At 47.4% G+C, this 21,449-nt stretch overlaps 1 protein-coding gene and 1 non-coding gene across 2 annotated transcripts in view; both read right to left on the bottom strand.

The window, feature by feature from the left end:
• Nucleotides 1–14,764, bottom strand: part of CHRDL1 (chordin like 1) — an 87,145-nt gene extending 72,381 nt beyond the window's left edge. Inside the window, exons 1-3 of the mRNA XM_056858950.1 lie at nt 14,744–14,764; nt 4,398–4,526; nt 2,972–3,277 (exon numbers count right to left, since the gene is read on the bottom strand). Of these exons, the coding sequence (XP_056714928.1) occupies nt 2,972–3,277; nt 4,398–4,526; nt 14,744–14,764 (456 nt within the window). The remainder of the gene's footprint in view (nt 1–2,971; nt 3,278–4,397; nt 4,527–14,743) is intronic.
• TRNAT-AGU (transfer RNA threonine (anticodon AGU)) lies at nt 8,635–8,709 on the bottom strand. The gene has a single exon. It is a non-coding gene; the product is annotated as a tRNA-Thr (tRNA).
• Nucleotides 14,765–21,449: the final 6,685 nt, after the last annotated feature.

Genomic DNA, 21,449 nt, shown 5'->3' with positions numbered 1-21,449 from the left:
CAAGATTTGTAATCCAAGACAGTATTTTCCAGGGAATATTTGCAAGGACTTTAATGGGGTGTACTGCCATAGAGTCCCCCTTCCAAAGCAGCCATTTTCTCCAGGTGAACTAATCTTTGTCGCTTGGAGATCAATTGCAACAGCAGGAGATAACTGCCAACTTGGAAGGCTTTAAGAAGGGAGTGGACATGTTCATGGAGAAGAGGGCTATTCATGCTACTAGTACAAATGGATACTAGTCATGATGCATACCTATTCTCTCCAGGATCAGAGGAGCAGGCCTATTGTATTAAGTGCTGTGGAACACAGGCAGGATGGTGCTGCTGCAGTCGTCTTGTTTGGGGGCTTCCTAGAGGCACCTGGTTGGCCACTGTGGGAACAGACTGATGGGCCTTGATCTGATCCAGCATGGCCTTTCTTATGTTCTTATGAGATCTCCAGCCACCACGTGGAGGTTGGCAACCTTTTTCAGAACATAAACCTATACACTGTCTTTGTAAGGCTTGGGGTGAGGGGGGAGATAGCAAGTCTATTGCTAGTGATCACACAATACTTTTTGTTTTATAAAGGCATCCCTGAAACCCTGGATCCAGCACCTCATGTGTCACTAATTCCACAGTCACCAAAAAACAGGCTCTTAACTACTGGTGTAGTTCTCATAAAGGCTGATGGGTGGGAATTCTTGGTTCAAGTCTTTCCTGAATCACCATTACACTGGAGCCAAACTCTTCTCTCTCAGCTTCAGTCCCCTCTGCAGTATGGGGTAAGGTCACAGGCTGCCCCTTTCCAGAGGTGGTTAATGTAATGCTGAGAAAGTTGTACAGTAGGTTTGCCAACCTCCAGGTACTAGCTGGACATCTCCTGCTATTACAACTGATCTCCAGCCAATAGAGATCAGTTCACCTGGAGAAAATGGCCGCTTTGGCAATTGGACTCTATGGCATTGAAGTCCCTCCCCTCCCCAAATCCGGCCCTTCTCAAGCTCCGCCCCCAAAACTTTCCGCTGGTGGTGAAGAGGGACCTGGCAACTTTATTGTGCAGCCGGGTTTATGGTTGCCGGGTCCCTCTTTGCCACCGGCGGGAGGTTTTTGGGGCAGAGCTTGAGGAGGGTGGGGTTTGGGGAGGGGAGGGACTTCAATGGCATAGAGTCCAACTGCCAAAGTGGCCATTTTCTCCAGGTGAACTGATCTCTATTGGCTGGATATCAGTTGTAATCGCAGGAGATCTCCAGCTACTACCTGGATGTTGGCAACCCTAGCTGGATTGGTCCATGCAATATCCAAAACCAAGATTGAGATCCACATAATCCCTTTTATTTGGACCAACCAAATAGACACAAAACAATGTGTGAGTTTTCCAGCTCACCAGAACTCTTCATCAGGCTGAATGTTAATGCAATTTTAGAAAGGCAGGAGGGTGGAAAGCAGATGATTCAGGCCAAGATGATAAGAGCTGATGTCAAGCGGCCCTGTTTATTTATTGACATCATTTACACCCCCACCTTTCTCCACAATGGAGACCCGAAGCGGCTCCCATAAATCTGCTCTCCTCCATTTTATCCTCACAGCAACCTGTGAGGTAGCTGAGACTGAGAGTGTGTGGCCAGCCCAAAAACACCCAGCAAGCTTCCATGGCAGAGCAAGGATTTGAACCTGGATCTCCCAGATCCTAGTCCAACAGTCTAACCACTACACCATGCTGGCTCTCAGAGAGAGGCCTTTTGGTAGCGGGGGCTGTAGCTGGGGCAGAAACTGTAGAAAGTTCTGGCTTCAGCTCACTTTCAATTGTTGTGCTGGTGAAGACTGGTTTTTCATATCAGGCAAGGTAGGCTATAAGCATTTGAATTGATAAATACCAAGTGTAACCCATATTAGCCTACCTTTCAGGGTTATTATCATGATTAACAGTGCAATGATGAATTGTATCCCATGCAAAATTTCCACTTGCACTAAAACTCTCATGCAAGCAGAAATGCAAGAGAAAGATTGCAGCAGCTGCTTGTGCTAAACCAAACTTATTACACCCTCACTTGCAAGCTCTTGTGCAACCAGTTTCTGGGCCTTCTAATACAGGGGTGTCAAACATAAGGCCCACGGGCCGGATCCAACCCCTTGAGAGCTCTTATCCGGTCCACGAGTGAGCCGAGGCAGCCACTCCCCCAGTCCCGATCTGGGCTGGCGAGGCACGGCACTGCCCAGCCAAGTGACATTTATGTTAAATCCGGCCCTCATACCAAGTGAGTTCGACACCCCTGCTCTAATATATGATCTGCTTGCTTGGTGTTGCACAAGCCGCCGGGTTATGCTTCCACTTTGCACATTGCTAGATACAAGTCCTTGTGTATGATGAGCTTTAAGTGCTTAGTGCTCCATAGATGCCAAGCGCTGTCATTATTTTCAGTCTAAAAACCAGTTCCCAAAATTCCATCATCCGACGTGACAAATAAATCTCAGAGTGGATAGGGTATGACATGGCATACAGTGCAATCACAAGGAGAGTTACTCCAGTCTAAGCCCATTCATTTCAATGGGCTTAGACCGGATTAACTCTCCTTATGATTGCACTGAAAGGGACCTGAGAAATTCCTAGGGTATCACCCAGTATGTATCCAGAAGTCACATCACAGTGTCGCCCGATGCCAGTTTTCCTAAGCTGGTCTACTCAGGACCCTATGCACGTCTATTCAGTGGAGCTTTCTCCCAGGCAAGTGTCCTTGGGTTTGCATTGGAAGTCCTCAATAGCTGCCATTGAATTCTGCTGGACAAAGAGCTATAATGTGGCATTCAGGTGTGGATGGGTAAAGTTTCCCCTCCAGGCATTTGAGTCACCACAAGAATGGGGACCAAATGGGTTTAGCAGGTCCACCCCCCACCACTCCCGGTGCATATCCTACATGTTTGAAAACCAGCATTTCGATAACCATTTATGCCCTTCTGTACCAGAAGACATGAGAAGTAGCCGCAAGAAATACCTCTGAGCAGAGACAGTTAACACAGTAAACGATTCCATAGGGTTCCAGGTACGGATGCCACCTTTCTCCGACATGGTACCTCTTATCTTGAAAGACACAGTAGGTCTCTGAATCTGCAAGGGAGAGGAGAGGAAGCAGTGAGCCGGTGAACAACTTGCGTGGGTACGATGTAAGCAAACATCCCTTCGGAGGCGTATAGGAAACTGTTGTGCTGCAAGAAGACTGCAGGCCTGTCTTATCCCGTCTGACGGGCAGCAGCTTTTTCTGGGGCTCAAGCAAAGAACAGTCTTTCCTAGATGATTTCAACTAGAGAGGCCAAAGATTACATTCTGGACCGTGAGCCAGTGTGGTATAATGATTAGAGTGTCAGACTAGGTTCTGGGAGACCTGGGTTCAAATCTCCACCTAGCCATGGAAGCTTGCTAGGTGACCTTCGGCCAGTCATACACACTTGGTCTAACCTACCTCATGGGGTTGTTGTGAGGATAAAATGGAGGAGAGGAGGACAATGTAAGCTGCTTTGGGTCTTCACTGGGGGAAAAGTAAATGAATAAGGATGTTTTCTGCCGGGGCCCCTTCCCAAGCCACCCTGAGAACAGAGCTGGGGGTCTATAAACAGCAGACTGCTCATTTAGGAACTCTTCCTGGTTATCTAATTTTAGAAAAATGTCATCATTTAAGAATTGGTAGGTGGGATTCTTCCCTGCAAGACCATCCCTTACATTTGACACAAAGGAAAAATTATGTTTGGTGGAGAGGTTTTTAGATCCAAATATTCAGAGGTAGCATACCTTTGAGTGCCAGTTGCTGGGGAGGGACACAACTATGAGGGGCAGGAGGGAGACTTGGCTGCTATGCTCACCTTGTGGGCCTTCTAGGGGCAGCTGGGTAACCACTGTGGAAAACACAGTACTGGACTAGATGGACCACAGGTCTGGTCCAGCAGGGCAGTTCTTAACTTTGTTCCTACAAAGGAAGGTCACCGGATGAGAGACCTCAACCTAGGGTTGCCAGCTTTGGGTTGAAAAATACCTGGAGGTTTGGAGGGGTGGAGCCTGAGGAGGGCGTGGTTTGGGGAGGACAGGGTCTTGAGTGGGATATAATGCCATAGAGTCCAATTGCCAAAGCAGTCATTTTCTCCAGGGGAACTGATCTATGTCGCCTGGAGATCAGTTGTAATAGCAGGAGATCTCCAGCCACCACCTGGAGGCTGGCAACCCTACCTCAACCTAATCCCTGTCACTTTCCTTCCTCTCAAAGCAGATAGCAGGATGCAAGTCGGCTGAAGTGAAAAGTTTGGCTTTTATTTCAGTCATCCACAGGATGAATGAGGCTTTTCATGTCTGAGAAGCAGTGAACTGGAGATGCTGCCGACCGTTCCCCAGTGATGCCCCCTGCTTTGGACAAAGCTATTTGCACAGCTCACTCTTGTGAATAAGCTCAGTGGAGCAGAGGGAATGCCTCGCTTGGGCCCCGTCCATGTGCCCGTCTTCTCTTTCGTATCTCTCCGTTTGCTGGAGTGGTCGAGCTGGAACGAAGGGACGTGCTTGCTGCACTGGTGCGGTGTGGTTACGAAGCATCGAGCATCACACAGAACCCATAGGAGGAAAGGGGTTCAGTGGTAGAGCACCTGCTTGGCATGCAGGAGGTCCCAGGTTCAATCCCCTGCATCTCCTATTAAAAGGATCAGGTAGTAGGTGATGTGCAAGACCCTGGAAAGCTGCTGCCTGTCTGAGTAGATAATACTGGTTTTGATGGACCAATGGTTTGGTTCAAAACAAAGCAGCTTCGCCTGCTTTGCATGAGGTCCTAAGTTCAATCCCCAGTGTCTCCAGTTAAAAGGATCAGGTAGTAGGTGACGTGAAAGACCTCTGCCTGAAACCCTGGAGAGCCGCTGCAATTTAGAGTAGTCAGTGCTGACCTTCACAGACCAAGGGTCTGACACAGTGAGAGGGCAGCCATAGATTCGAGACAAGCAGTACCTTAGAGACCAACAAGATTTAGGGGGTATAAGCTTTCGAGAGTCAAAGCTCCCCTCATCAGATACAAGTAAGAATGGAGATTGGAGTCTTTTTATCCCAGGTCATTTATGCATAGCTGTTTCCCTCGTGGTCACTCCTCCAACAACGATGGGTATTTTTTTAGATTCGCCTCGTTCTCCCCCTGCTTTTCCCTGTGTTTTGCCCATGTTTTCAAATTTGAGATAAAACAGGTCTCTGAAAACGCAGGTAAAATCAGGGAAACGCAGGGGGAGAGCCTCTGACGGTTGGAAATGGTGTGCATATTCAACACAAAGATCAGAAGTCGTCAGAGGGGTGGTGGTGAGTGAAACAGCCATGCATAAAAGATCCCAGTCAGAAGGTGAGAGGGGTGTTGCAAAGAACGCTTGTGCCTTTGCATCCTTTACAACACCCCTCCCACCTTCTGACTGGGCTATAAGTGCTCAGGGATCTCCATTCCTACTTGTGTCTGATGAAGGGAGCTTCGACTCTTGAAAGCTTATACCCTGAAAATCTTGTTGGTCTCTAAAGGTGCTGCTGCACTCAAATCTAACAGTATAAGGAAGTTTTATGTATTCATGTAAAGTTCCTTCAATAGGCAAAGCAATCTAGGGTCTCCCTATGGCTGCAAAGCTGGCTTCAGTTTCCAATAGCCATCGAGTAGGGAGCTTGCTCCCCCCACCCCACCCCCCACGGATGCATTGCAACTCCCAATTGGCTGCCGAGGTGAATGCAAGGGTGCTCTGGCCTCCCTACTCTTGGACACCAGTAAGTTGCCCCCATTCCTCCCCCCCAACCCCCCGCCCAAGAGCATCATGCACAGTGAAAGAACAGCCTGGTCCCATATGATTCATTTCTTCAGTGGATGTTTCACCTTTACCGGAGGATTTTGGAATACGAGACAATTATGCTATGGGAAAGCTTCAACACAACATTGTCATACTTAGGATGAAACCATGACTGCCTACTAGATGCTTATGGAGGTCCTTAAAATGGAATTAAGGTCTCTATTAGTGAAACAGGAAGCAAAACAGAACTTCTGTTTAAGACACTAAGTGCTTGAAGCAAGAACCACCACGGGAATCTCTTCTCCCAACCCTAATCTGCATCTCCTACTACAACAAGTAAATCTTTCCACCCAGTGGCTGAAGTATGGCGGTTTGAGTGGCTGCAACCCACGGCTACCCTCAAAAGCAGCAGAGAGACACAGGGCTCATTTATGCATGGCTTTTTCCTCGTGGTCACCTCACCGACTACTTCAGGGTTTTGCTTTGATTATGCTCGCACTTTATGACCGTCAGAGGTAGCCTCGCTCTCCCCGAGTGTTTCTGTGCATTTCCCCCTCATTTTCTGGATGCTGGTTAAACATGAATCCAGAAAACGCGGGCAAAACACACAGAAATGCAGGGGGAGAGCAAGGCGACCTCTGACAGTTGGAAAATGCAAACATAATCAAAGCAAAGCCCTGAAGTAGTTGGTGGGGTGACTGCGAGGAAACAGCCATGCATAAATGGCCAGGGAATTTTCAGTCCACAGCAGCCCTTCTTCTCCTGCTTCAGGGCTCGAGTAGAACTCACTATATTTCCTCTGGTTGACCCTCAGGATTCTGCAAACCTGCTGTAAAACTGCCATAAAGCACATTGCAGGAAAATGGAGTAAGAGGTGATACTATTTATGGGCTCCTGAGTTTTGTAAACCCCCACAAGCTTTGGAAGAGGCAATGAATGAATGAATGAATGAATACATGAATTCTCACAGTTACGGTGCACAATTAAAAGCTGCTCCCATGGATTTCAAGGGAGCTCACAGGTAAATTATCTTTATCTATTCTGCGCTCCCACTAATTTTAATTCCAGTCTAAACTCAAACAAACATCCGTCTTGACGTTATTGCAACCCGACCGAGATGCCAAATGGCAGCTGGAGCCTTTGCTAATATTGCCATTAAAAAGGTTACTCACATTTCCCTTGTTCTGTTTTACTTCCCTCCATAAAAAGGAGCCAGAGCCCACAGGTGAGAAGAAGCCTGAAGTCTTCCAAGTTCCACTTCTTCCTCATCTTCGCCAGCAAAAACAAAACAAAATGATCCAAAAGGATGTGGTGAATCCTGGACCTGCAAGGGACGAAGATCTGAAGTTGTTTCAGATGGAAAGGAATCTTTACAATGAAAGCCTTTGAGGACAATTAGAAGAATCCAACCACAAATTAGCTAAGCCATCAGAACAAGAAACCAGTTGGTAGAGATCTTCCTCTGGGGCCTTTGGACCCTCCTGTGTTTGATCTAGTTTTTTTCTCTAAGCATTTGAAAAGATACAGGAAAGAAAATAATTTAACATAGAGAAAGAGACGGTGGTCAGAAGTTACAGCTGCTGGGAACCGTCACTCTGGTTAGCTTGATTGCGTCAGCATTTTGAATAGAAACGACACAGACTATTTCTTTTTGATCCCCCCCATCTATTTCTTTTTCAGAAACAAACTACCTCATTATTAAGCCCCATGTACCCAACAGCACAGTCCCCCCACCCCACTGAACAAAATATGTCCAGTTGTACTTTAGAATGGTACAACTTCTTTCTGTCTTGGGCAATCGAGCTTTCGTTTCAGTTACACGTTCATTATTGCAACTAGTTTCAGAGGGGAGCCCCCACGCTGGTCAGCAATAGAACAGCTACATTCAAGTCCAGCAGCACCTTAGAGACCAACACGATTTTTTCCACCTAAGCTTTCGAGGGTCAAAGCTCCCTTCGTCATAAATCTGACAAAACGAGCGTTGACTTTCGAAAACTTATACCCAAAAAACCTTGTTGGACTGGAATCTACTTGTTACAATTGTTTCCCCATTTTCCTTATTGTTTAGGGTTTTTGTTTGTTTGTTTAGTAACAGCTAAACCCCTGAAAGTTAAATCCACAGGAAACAACATCTGCTTTTTCAGGAAATTGGGTTTGAATGACTTGAAACCACAGAAAAAGAAAGGATCTGGCCCACCTCAGCATTGGGTGGCAGTGGTGGTGGTGGGCATTGCCCTAGGCAAGGATGATGGCAGGGACCCCACCCTCCAGGTGGTAGGGATCTGGGGATGCCCCAGAATTACAGTTCATCTCCAGACTACAGAGATCAGTTCCCCCTGGACAAAATTGATGCTTTGGAGGGTGGACTCTAGGGCATTGTACCCCCACTGAGGGCCCCTGTCCTCCCCAGGCTCCATCCGCAAATCTCCAGGAGTTTCCCAACCTGGAGCTGCCAACCCCACCCCCACTCCACTGCCAGTGGCCAGGGAGGAGCTGGCAACCCTAGATGATGGCTTAATGATGGACACTCGTTTTGCATACAGGACATCCCAGGTTCAATACCTGGCACCCCCAGTTAAAGGATCTCAGGTAACAGCTGGTGGAAAAGACCCTCCTCTGCATGGGACCCTGGAGAGATGTTGTTAGTCAGAGGAGACAATACCAGTCTAGATGGACCAATAGTCTGACTCAGTATGCAGCTGCTTCGTTTAAATTTAATTCAGTCCAGGGAGAAGATGCACACCTGAAGCTGCCTTATCCTGAATCAGTCCCTTGGTCCATCAAGGTCAGTAGTGTTTTCTCAGACTTGCCGTGGCTCTCCAGGGGTCTAAGGCTGAGGCCTTTCACATCACCTATTATATGATCTTTTTTTCTCTGGAAATGCCAGGGATTGAACCTGGGATCTTCTGCACACTAAGCAGATGCTCTGCCACTGAGCCACGACATCTCCCACTTGACCATAAACAAGTCAGAAATTTGGAAGGGATTCTAAATTATCAGTGCCGTATATCCAAAATATATATTCAGCTCAACCAACCATTCCACGTTTTATCTGCTTTAGCCTGCCAGAGTTGAACTTTTAAGTTCAGCAGGCACTCAAGCACTTAAGAGTGTTTAATGTCATGTTTGTGTGTATAGAATAATCATATGAGGGTTGTTTTTTTACTCAATCAGTTGACTGATTCAATCTGAGTAGATTTCAACATGAGTAGATTGCGACTTGAGTAGATTTCAACTTGAGTAGATGAGCAGATTTCAACTTCCATCCTGCCAGGCATTATCCAGAGCTTTCCCCACTTTCCTGCTTTTATTCAGGAAGAAATTCCTCCCCTATGTTGGGTCTGGTCCTTTGCACAGTTTGGACAGATCTGCATTAAATTATTTTTTAAAAACTTGCTGCCCAATTGAGGGCACCCTTTCAGTTGATCAAAAGCTTTGCATTTGATTTGTCAGCAATTCATTAACAACTGCAGCTATAGGGAGGGGGGTTCTAACTTGCCTGTATATAAAGAGGACGAAACAGTAGAGATAATATATGCCAGGGAAGGAACTGTGGTATTAAAGAGATTGTTGCTGAACACCACATTTTAAAAAATCCCCTCATTTCTCAGTAAAACGAAGTGTGCATAATGGCACATTTTAGTACAATACTGAGAAATTCAGATTTTAATAGAACCGAGTCACATAGCCTGCAACTTCCCTGGATCATATTGTAGATATTTTGGTTTCAGAGCCTTGCTATTTTTAAGTAACATTTTGAGGAGGATTAAAGAGGCATCAGAGATCCCAAAACAGATCAAACACACTTGATGACTTAAAAAACACACACAACCCTCCCCATGTACAACTGCACACACACAAAAGCCAGTTCCTAACAACCGATACTCTGTATGTTTGTGTATCCTGCCCTTCACCCTTTGCTTATTGGGATCTTGGAGTGGGTTGTGCTTTCCCTAACAAGTCCTTACTATATACAAGAACCCCCACCCCACCCCACCTTGGCAAATACTCCTCCTGCCGTAAGATTGTATATTTTGCTAATGTCTCCCAGGCATCCGTAAGAAAAATACACTGTACGTACACTCACATGCCATCTCTATCATAATGACAGGCCTTTTGCTAACAATTTCCCAGCAGGCACTAGTGTGGCCAAGAGACATAATGAAGCAAAAGAGAGCAAATGAACTTCATTCCAAGGAGACTCGAAGAGGTGCAGCCACTGTTTGCAAACCGTTATCACCCCTTTCAAGCAAAAGGAATGGTAGTTTTGCCTGCAGGCCCAACACAGAGGACTGTTTAATTATCAAGAGTCACTCGGAATGCAGGATAGGACTAGTGAGCTGGCCTGGAATAGAAACGCTTCTGAGAAACAAACATATATTGTCTGAAAAATCATGTTCTCCCTAAATGTTCTCCCTGCAGATTAGCCTGTTCTCTTAAATTATGCCTAATAAAAGCTCCCAATCATTTCGATCTTTAGCACTAAACCAGAACTGAGGGAAGCAATGCTTGAGAAAACTAAGGAAAACTAAGTGGCATTTTAGTCACTGACATCATCTTTTCCTTTGCGCATGGGCTGTTCCCCTTGGATATGGGCTGCGCATACAACTGTTATGTGCAGAGGCCATGAACAGATGCTGTGTTTTTTGCAGGGGCCAGTGCACTGAATTAGTTGCACTCTAGATCTGCAAAAAACAAACACTAGGGCCACAATCCACCCAGAAGTCTTTCCGTTCCAGCTTCACCAAGGGGGCAGGTCTGGCATAGCTCCCATACCTGGAAAGGAGTCTAGCTCAGGACAATTTCATGATGGATATTCTGATGTTGATAAGCCCTCAAGGTGAAAGTTTACACACAACAACCAGTCCTATCCATAGTGCAAATGTGGGGATTTTAGTTGAAAGAGATGTGTGTGTGCGTGAAGTGCCATCAGGTCACAACTGACTTATTGCAACCCAGTAGGGTTTTCAAGGCAAGAGACTAACAGAGATTAACCCAGTAGGGTTTTCAAGGCAAGAGACTAACAGAGATTGTTTGCCATTGCCTGCCTCTGTGTAGCAACCCCAGACTTCCTTGGTGGTCTCCCATCTAAGTACTAACCAGGGTCGACTCTGCTTAGCTTCCGATATCTGGCAAGATAAGGCTGGCCTGGGTCATCCAGGTCAGGGCTAGACAATGGCTTGCAAACTGTAACATCATCATACACATGTTTTTTAAAATAATTTCTTAGTCATGGGATGGCTCAGATCTCATCAGATCTTGGAAGCTAATCATGGTTGACTCTGGTTAATACTTGGATGGGAGACCACCAAGGAAATCCAGGGTTGCTCCACAGAGGCAGGCAATGGCAAACCACCTCTGAATGTCTCTTGTCTCGAAAACCCTACAGGGGAGTGATTTTCGGTGCCTGGTTTTTTAATTTATTTTTAATTTTACCACATTTATACCCTTCTCTTCTCCCCCAATGAAGACCCAAAGCAGCTTGCAGTATTGTTCTGCCCATTTCATCCTCCAAATAGCAACCTTCCCATATCTCAGTCCGACACGATAATCACTACACCACTGGCTCTTATGAAATATATACTCTACAGCTCCAAAGAGTACCCAATGAATATGGATTTATGTGTAGAGTTTGCCCTGAGTTTCAGCTCAGACATGAAACTCAAGATTGTTTCTCAAGCAGAATATAGTTTGGGACTAGCAACACTTCCATGGTCTTGCAGATCAGCTCTCCCCAGGGCTTTGCATCCGGCTCCCTGGCTCGTCTGGAAATCCCCTTCATGAACGTATAGTCAATTCATCGACCTTTGTAACATATAGAGGAGGGTGCCAAGTTGTTTTCTGTTGCCCAAGAAGGTAGGACCAGAACCAACGGATTGAAATTAAATCAAAAGAGTTTCATTCCAGACATTAGGAAGAACTTTCTAACAGAGCAGCTCCTCAGTGGAACAGGCTTCCTCGGGAGGTGGTAAGCTCTCCTTCCCTGGAGGTTTTTAAGCAGAGGCTGGATAGCCATCTGTCAGCAATGCTGATTCTATAACCTTAGGCAGATGATGAGAGGGAGGGCATCTTGGCCATCTTCTGGTCACTGGGGTGGGTGGGTGGGGAGGTAGTTGTGAATTTCCTGCATTGTGCAGGGGGTTGGACTAGATGATCCTGGTGGTCCCTTCCAACTCTATGATTCTATGATTCTAACACTGAAAACATGAAACTGCCTTTACTGAGTCAGACTATCACTCTATCAAGGTAAGTACTCTGACTGGTAGTGGCTCTCCAGGGTCTCAAGCAGAGGTCTTTCACATCATCGCCAATCTGACCCTTTCAACTGGAGATGCTGGGGAATAAACCTGGGACCTTCTGCATGCCAAGCAGATACTCTGCCACTGAGCCACAGCCCTCTGCTGCCATTGGCAGCAACTCTGGGCTAGTCCCCATATCAGTTTCATCTATCTGGTAAGATTATTGCACGAAAGAATGAGAGTTGAACAGTGAGGCATTTTGTCTATAGTAAAAGCATGGCAGAAGAGATTGCTAAAAATAATACCTTAGATGCCAACAAGATTTCCAGGGTATAAGCTTTCAACAGTCAAAGCTCCCTTTGTGAGATACCAGAGCTTTTGAATCTGAACAATTTAAACCCTGAAAATCTTGTTGGTCTTTAAGATCCTACTGGACTCCAATCTAGCTTTTCTACTAGAGACCAACACGGCTACCCTCTGAAATGATGCTAAAAATAATATAGCCCCACTATAATGTGTATAAAGTTGAAGGCAGCAGGTAAAGAAGAAGACTCAACATGAGATGGATTGACTTTATGAAGGAAGCCACTGCCCTCAGTTTGCAAAACCTGAGCAAGGCTGTTAATGATAGGACATTCTGGAGGACATTGATTCATAGGGTCGCCATGAGTCGGAAACAACTTGAGGGTGCTTAACACACACATAATGTGTGTGGGGGCGGGAAGATTTGTCCATACTGCCTAACCGGGTGTTCCATCTCAGGAGGGAAATCGCATATCCTTCCAACAGCATTCCCTTAGTTCATGTACACGGAGACTATTGCAAGGCTGAAGCCAAAGACAAACTCTTTCCTCAACTGGTTTCTGCCTGTCAGCGTTCTGGATCTGTGCAGCATCACTCTGCCAATGCTGAGAAGAAACACACCAGCTTTTCAAGATCTGTGGCATTTGATGGATTTGGCTGTCCAGCTGGTATGGGGGGGGGGATTCCTCATACCACCAGAACATTTGAGATAACGTACACTGTGCATAACATAATGTATGCATCATGTTCATTATGTATTAACGTTATATGTACCGGTTATTCAAGCAGATCTAGGGCTTTCTGTCTCTTTTGTTACATGGCCCAGGAAGAATGTTGCCTATGCTGGCCGGGACTAGGGGTTCGGTCCTTTCACCGCTGAGTTTCCGCCACCAGCGACCACCTCCCAGAACAAAAGGCAGCGCTCCTGTTTTGTTCCCGTGCTGCCAGCCAGGACTCCCCAGCGGAGCAGGCCACGGCCGGGCAGGGCTCAGGGGACAGGGCTCCAAGCCCTCCATCACCAGGTGCCTCCTCACACTCCAGCGATTCAGGCTCCCCGAGGGGAGAAGCGGGCTGGGTAGTAGGGTGAGGCCCCTGGGAACCTTTTCTCCCAGGGGAGATGGGTGGAAGGGGCTGGGAGAAGACGGGCAAAAGAAACCTCGAGGCGCAGGAAAGCGAATCGCGCAGCGCCCTCCAGGCTGGCAGACTGGACTGCTGGCGCGAGTTTTTTTTTGGGGGGGGGGCTCTCCCCCCCTTGCGAAACACGTCTTCCTGCTGACTCCGAAGTCAGCCCTTCGGAAGGGACAGAGGGCTTTCCCCACGAGTAGGGCGGAGGATCGCAGCCCAGCGGTTCGGAGCCCGCCCGATAAGAACGGTTCAGACAGCATCGCTGAACGCACGTGTATTCATCTCCGGTGTATGGGCGGGGGCAGCAGGGGGGGGAACCTTCCAAGCGATGTCGAAATGGAAAGGGGTCAAAGACGTTCGGGGATCGAAGAGAAAGTCCCAGCCGGGCCGAACCAGCAGCCCCAGTAGGGGTATATAAAGTTTTTTAAGATCTGCTCCATTCTGCTCCAGAGATGAGTGATTGGAGAGAATTAGGCTAATGAGTTTTGTTATGTCTCTGATTTCAATTTTTAAATTATTTTTTTCCCTTTTCTCTTTATTATTAATGTTATATTATTATTGCTTGGTGAAACGTATTAAATGAGGGCAAAGTATCACGTTAAAATAATGATTTATAAGGATTAGAAAACATTAATACAAAGATACTAGATGTTTGAAGGGAGGGAGGAAGTCGGCGGGGAAGTCAACTATAATCAATTATATTTAATACTGAAGACAGACACCTAATCATTCTTTAATTTTTTACTGATTCAAAGATTGGTATATAGAATGTATTGTCAAATGATATATATAGTAATTATTGAAAAATAATAAAAATGAAATGTGCTTTGAAATGTGGTGCTCCTTTGAAATGTGGTGTTGGAGAAGAGTGTTACGGATTCCGTGGACTGCCAAAAAAACAAATCAGTGGGTTATAGATCAAGTCAAGCCTGAACTGACCCTAGAAGCTAAAATGACTAAACTGAGGCTGTCGTATTTTGGTCATGTCATGAGACGACAAGAGTCACTGGAAAATACCGTCATGCTAGGAAACGTTGAGGGCAGCAGGAAAAGAGGAAGACCCAACAAGAGATGGATTGACTCAATAAAGGAAGCCACAGCCTTCAGTTTGCAAGATCTGAGCAAGGCTGTCAAAGATAGGACATTTTGGAGGACTTTCATTCATAGGGTCGCCATGAGTCGGAAGCGACTTGACGGCACTTCACACACACACACACACACACACACAATAAAAATGTATATTAAAAAAAGAAGAAGAAAGAACCAGCAGCCCCAGCCCCGGGCGACGGCTCAGCCAACCTCCCTTCGGTCCCCCACCTTGGCGCCGGCCGGCGACATGCCTGCCTGCCTGCCTGCCTGCCGGGCTTTCCCTCCGTCCCCAGCCGGCGAGCCAGCCCCGCGCCCCGCCACTCACCCGGCTGGTCAGTTTCACGCGGCTCCCTGGTCAGTTTCAGGCTGGTCAGTTTCACGCGGCTCCCTGGTCAGTTTCAGGCGGCCGCCGCCCCGGAGCGCCTCGCCCGCCCCGCCGACTCCGGGGTCGCCCGACGGGGGAGCCCCAAGAGGCGCCGCCGGAGCTTCGCGAGGGGCACCTGCCGCGGCCGGCGCCTGCCCCCCCTTTCTGCAGGGAGACCCCCGAGCCGCGGGGCGGGCGCGCCCTCCGGGGATCGGCGTCCGGGGGGGTTGGGGGGCGCTGCAAGGCGAGGCTTCCTCGGCGGCTGCCGGAGCTCGACTGAAGGCGGCGGCGGCGGCGGCCGCGACCCGCCTCCAGGACCCCCCCCCCCCCGCGCCCCGCTTGGCACACGAATGGCGCTTCGACGAAGGTGCGGGGTGGAGCCGCTCCTTCTTTCTTAGGGGGCGGGTGGAGGGGGGGGGGTAGAAGCCTTGTGCAAAAGACCTCCGGCCCAGGAAGCCGGCTGGAGGGACTCCAGGGAAAGGGGGGGCGTGGGGGGAGGGGGGAGAGAGAAGACGCGCCCCCCACCCTCCACCGCTCCACCAGGCAGCCTGCTTGGACCAAAGCTTCGCTTTCCGGCGGACCTCTTCCCCTCCAGGCTGCGCTGGCAGGGCTCTCCCAGGCCATTGATGCTTATATAGATATAGATATAGATATATAGATATAGATAGATAGATAGACAGACAGACAGACAGACAGACAGACAGACAGACAGATAGATAGATAGATAGATAGATAGATAGATATAGATAGATAGAGAGAGATAGAGAGATATAGATATAGATATAGATATATAGATATAGATAGATAGATAGACAGACAGACAGACAGACAGACAGACAGACAGACAGACAGACAGATAGATAGATAGATAGATATAGATAGAGAGAGAGATAGAGAGATATAGATATAGATATAGAGATAGAGATAGATAGATAGATAGATAGATAGATAGAGAGATAGAGAGATAGATAGAGAGAGAGAGAGAGAGAGAGAGAGAGAGATAGATAGATGATAGATAGATAGATAGATAGATAGATAGATAGATAGATAGATAGATAGATAGATAGATAGATAAGTTTTGCACGCTGGACCGTCATTCAGGACGTGACTGCGAAGCTCGCACATACCTGCTTCGCATCTCTTAACAGCCCCTTTAACGCGACCTTTTGTGTTTGCTCCGCCCGTGCCGCGAAGAATCCCCTCAAGGAAGCATGCAAAATCACAGCCGCAACAGGCATTCCTAATGGCTATGCAAACAAGAACGAAGGAGCAGGCGAAGGGGGGGTGGAAATTCTTTTTTTGCTCGGAACCGTGCATAGGCATTTTAAAGGTCGCATTTTTGAAAAGAGCTTTGAGCGAGCATCAAAATTGACCCTGCATTAATGGCCCCAATCACTGGCCGCGCCAGGATGGTGTGCTGGGCGCTGTACAGGACCCCCGAGAGGGGGAATGGTAGGGCTGTCACCCCTTTGTTTCTGGCAAGGTTGTGGTGCCTATAGAACAGGGATCCCCAACGTGATGCCTGTGGGTGCTGTGATGCCTGGGGGCACCATGGTGCCCGCCAACTTTGTAAGAAGTGGGCGGGGCCAGGTGGGGCTTTTGCCCAGCAGGGCTTCTGGTTGACTATTGGAGATTTCATCGTTTGTGCAGAGTTTTTTAAAAATGTGGCTTTAGCAGCAGCTGCCACCACAGCACAAGGATCTACACTGTGTTACAAAAGTGAAGCTGTGGCAATCATTTTGTGGCTGGCTCCGCCCCCTGTGGCAGCCATTTTGCGCCCCCTGCTCCCAGTCAGAATTTCAAATATGCACACAGGCTCAAAAAGGTTGGAGACCCCCTGCTCCAGAACAACCTGATTGTTCTTCAAAAAGCAAGTGTAGAAACGCCTGCCTAAGGAGATTCAGGACTTGCATCTGACCAAGTAGACTCTGTTCCACTAAAGCTTCTGGTGGAATCAAGTCTTGTGGGGCTGTAAGGTACCCCGACACACACACACACACACACACACCCTTTGACTGCCGCAGACTCACCCTGCAATCCTAAGCACAGTGACACCCTTCTAAGTCCAGTGAAGGGAACAGCACTTTCTGGCTAAGCCGCTTTCCTGCGAAATGAACAACATGCTGCTTACTTCTGAGCAGACCAGTTTAGGATTGCTTCCCAAGACAGTTGCTGGTCTAGAAACCTGGCAGATATTCCACCAAAGCAAACTGCACACCCGCACATACCCTTGCCACTAAAGAACTGAGCCTATGGAATTTCTGCCTGCACTGAAAAGAATAAGGAGGGAAAGGACGATCCCATTAAATAAAGAGAATTTTTATGCTGGGTTCTTCATTTGCATTATTGTTGTTTTTATAGTGCACACAACTTGGCGGTGGTGGTGGTGGTGGGAAGTGTTCTCAAGTCACAGTTGACTTTTGGGGATCCCGTTGGGGTTTTCCAAGAAGTGGTCTGGCCATTGCCTGCCTTTCTGTAGCAACTCTGGACTTCCTTAGCGGTCTCCCTTCCAAATACTCACTAGGATTTCAACTGATCTCCAGACGACAGAGATCAGTTCCCCTGGAGAAAACAGCCGATTTGGAAGGTGGGCTCTATGGCATTGCACCCCATTGAAGACCCTCCCCTCACCAAACCCTGCCCTCGTCAGGCTCCACCCCCCAAATCTCCAGGTATTTCCTAAATGAACTGGCAACCCTAACCATGCATGCAGCAACAGGTAGTACATGCTACACGCAATAGTCCACAGTTCCAATCCCTTTTTTAAAGCGTCTTTCTGCCCCATTTTCATAGCCCAGTTAGCTGTGAAGTTAAGCTCTGAACAGGCAAATATGGAGACCACATGGGCTAGGAGGAGAGAGATGCATGCAGGCTCACATCTGTGCAAACGACTTGAACATGCATCTTTCACACCTGGCCTTTTAAAAAGGTTCAAACAAGCTTCCAAAATGGAACCGTTCTCCTTCTGCTTGTGAGGTTACAGAGGATGCTGCCCAAAGAGGGGGCGTCTTTTGCATCGGGTTGTTACTCCTGGTGGGCTTCCTCTGATGGGCTGTGTCTGACACAATGTGCTGTCCTGGAAGCCTTTGAAGGTGGGCAGGAAAAAAAACACCTCTACCATAAGAACATAAATATTTTGAGTTATTGATTGAAATTTTGAACTTGGGGAGAAGTAATCCCTTTACATGACCAGGCAGTGTTTTGAAAGAGTCTTCTTGTGGTGTATATGGTGCATTCTGGGAGCAATCCTAAGCAGGTCAAATCAGAAGTAATTCCTGTGTGTTCACTGGGGCTTACTCCCAGGAAAGTGTCCATAGGTAGATGGGTCATGGCTTAATGGCAGAGCATCTGCTTGGCATGCTGAAGGCCCCCGGTTCCGTCCCCAACATCTTCCAGGAAAGGGACCAGGTAGTGAGTGATGTGAAAGACTCTCTACCTAAGACCCTGGAGAGCCACTGCCAGTATGAGTAGACAATACTGACCTTGGTGGACCAACTCTGATCCAGTAGAAGGCAGCTTCATATGCGTGTGCTCTTTGGGGGAGGAACTGTAGAGCATTGGCTGGTATGCCGAAAGTCCCAGGTTTAATCCTCTGCATCTCCACTTGAAAGGAGTCCCAGGCAGTAGGTGGCATGAAAGACCTCTTCCTGAGACCCTGAAGAGCCGCTGCCAGTCTGAACAGACAATACTGACCTTGATGGACCGAGGGTCTGATTCAGTATAAAGCAGCTTGCTTCATGTGTTCATGTATGTGAAGGTTGCCACCTTTGTTTCTCATACTGTCACCTTTGGTTATGTAGGTTTTTGACACTATGCAAAAACTTTCCAGCCCTGTTTACCAATGTGGAAGGCGGATAAATGTTTTTGTCAGATTTAGCATCTCCTCTTTCATGCCACCCTCGGCTCTCTGAAGAAACTCTCACCATCTTAGTTTGACCTCTAGCACCCAATCCAAAATAGCCCCAAGACCATACTGGATCAAGTTTCTGTGCAGTGCAGATTCACTGATTCAGTTGGTTCAAGTTCCCAGTCCTCATTGTCCCTTTTGTGGATTGGGATGTGAGGTTTCAAGCTCATGTCCAACTGCCCATTAAGACTGATTTTAAACTCTTGACTCCGGACATATTATCTGCTTGGCTGGACTTTTTACATCCCTGGGCTTGTTGGGACCCAACGTCTAATCGGAAGAGATCAGTGGAGAATGCCTGACCAATGATCTGAGAAACAGGGCGAGAAGATATTAAAAGACTTTATTGTCTGGAGGGAAACAAGTGACAGCTTATTTCCCCTTTCCTTTTGTAGGAAGGGCTTGGGAGAGCTTAACACTGCGGGCAGGTCAGGAAACTCCTTCTCCTTTTGACCCCCCAGAAAACACCAATAAAAATGAACACTGCATACACTCATATCCTGCGGAGTTAAAAAGTTCACTGAACAATGTACAAGAAGTTAGCTGTGTGGGACAATTAAAATCAGAGGGAAGGAGAGCACGGTGGCCTCAGAGGTGACTCTTTGGTTCCACTACCACACTCCTTCTCTTTTCATCATTCCAGAGCAGGAGCCCCAAAGTGATGCCCACCGGTGCCCTGGTGCCTGCTGACGCCGTCCCTGGTCCTTGCCAAGTCTTTTTAGAAAGTGGGCAGGGCCAAGGAGGTCTTTTGCCAAGCAAGGCTTCTGGGTGGAGATTTGATTGGCTGTGCATTTTTTTTTTTTTTTAAAAAGGTTGCTTTGGCAGCAGCTACCACCACAGTACAAGGATGTTTGCTGTGTGACTCACGGGAAGCTGCAGCAACCATGTTATGACTGGTGCCACCTCCTGTGGCAGCCATTTTATAGCTGCGCCTAAAACACTGTGCAAGAATTTTAAAAGGTGCCCACGCACAATCACTCCTTCCAAACTGGCGATCTGTGAATGGCTCTACTTTAATTGTAGGTGCTCTAGACATGGATCTAACTTTAAACCTTTAATTGAAGTTACCTGAGGTTTCAATTCCGATAATGCAGGGAACCGTCTGGGATCTGGATGTACCTGCCTGTCTGTTTATTAAACTTGATTTGTTTCTGAAAGGAAGACACTATGGGAATTTATCGTGGATTAGATCCAACCTCTAATGCAATAACAACATGAAATTTCAAAAGCCAACAATGTGATTTCTACAGACTAAGGCCCCTCTCCATCCCTAAGAAGACCTTCTAAAATTGCAAAAATAGAGAATCCTATTTAAAATCTCTATATTGTTGGTACGGGAGGGGAGGCAGCCTGGTATTGCCTGATGGCATCAGATCTCAGAAGCTAAGCAGGGTCGGTATTTGGAAAGGAGACCCCCAAGGAAGACTCTGCAGGCAGACAATGGCAAACCACCTCTGCTTCTTGCTTGCCTCGAAAGCCCCTTGCTGGGGTCGCCAGAAGTCAACTGCGACTTGACAGCACTTTACACACACACATCTTGTTGGTAGTCTCTCTATCAAATAGTAGCAGCAAGCATATAGAAACTTTTAATGCCACAGTTATGTTTATTATTATAAGCCACAGTGGAAAGAACAAGTCAGTGACACTATTGGTGGGTTGGCTTTTTTGGTACCCAGAGGCCTCTGGCACAACAAGAGCCTCTTTGATTCAATCCATCTTGCTTCCCTCTTCATGAAGACCATCATGAACATACACGGCTGTGAAGTGATCAAGAGTGCACTGAAGCTCAAGCCAATGTATTGGGTTTCAAGAGTTCACTAAAACCTAGAAAGCAGGATTAATTGTGGCTTGGCTCAGTGGGGGGACAGTGACCTGCAGAGGGAGAGAGGGAGGGAGAGAACCCCTCACTGTGCACCATTTACATTTGTTCCAGTGTGGTTTCTGCAAGAGACGTTCTCAGGGGAGGGCACTCATTTGCCAGTAAGAAGAGAGTGGTTTACATGCCAGAGGAGTGTTGCATTTCATACGCAGCATCTTCTTAATATCACACCATTTTTGTGTGTGTCCGTCATCTCAGATTCTGCAAAAGCAAAACCCTTGGACTTGTAAGATTTCTTTAAGAAATCTTCAACCAATTCAATGTAGAGGCCAAGATCGAAAACACTGTGTGCAAACACCACGCTGCAGGGAAACATTGCTACCTGGCCTTTTAAGTCCGTCCCCCTGTCCCCCCCACCCCGGTGATATTTATGGTGGAGAGGATAGTGACAAACAGATCTGCAGGCGTTCCCTCATTCAGAGTGAAGGCAGGAAACATGTCATCACTTGGACAATACATGGACCTGTGGTGTCACATGCCACTTATGATACATGGACCTGTGGTGTCACATGACTTATGATGTGGTGACCAATTGATATTTTGTAATCTGTAATTTAGCCCTGACCTGGATGGGCCAGGCTAGCCCAATCTCAGCAAATCTCAGGAGCTAAGCAGGGTAAGTCCTAGTTATTATTTGAATGGGAGACCACCAAAGAAGTCCAGGGTGAGGCAGGCAATGGCCAACCACCTCTGCTCGCTTCTTGCCTTGAAAACCCCATGAGGGGTCGCCATGCGTTGGTTGTGACTTGATGGCACTTTCCACCACCACCACTCCATCTGCCAT

Source organism: Euleptes europaea, chromosome 13, assembly GCF_029931775.1.
Source record: "Euleptes europaea isolate rEulEur1 chromosome 13, rEulEur1.hap1, whole genome shotgun sequence".
Taxonomy (NCBI): domain Eukaryota; kingdom Metazoa; phylum Chordata; class Lepidosauria; order Squamata; family Sphaerodactylidae; genus Euleptes; species Euleptes europaea.
Note: the sequence above shows the minus strand (reverse complement) of the source record. Positions and strands in the feature narration are given on the sequence as shown.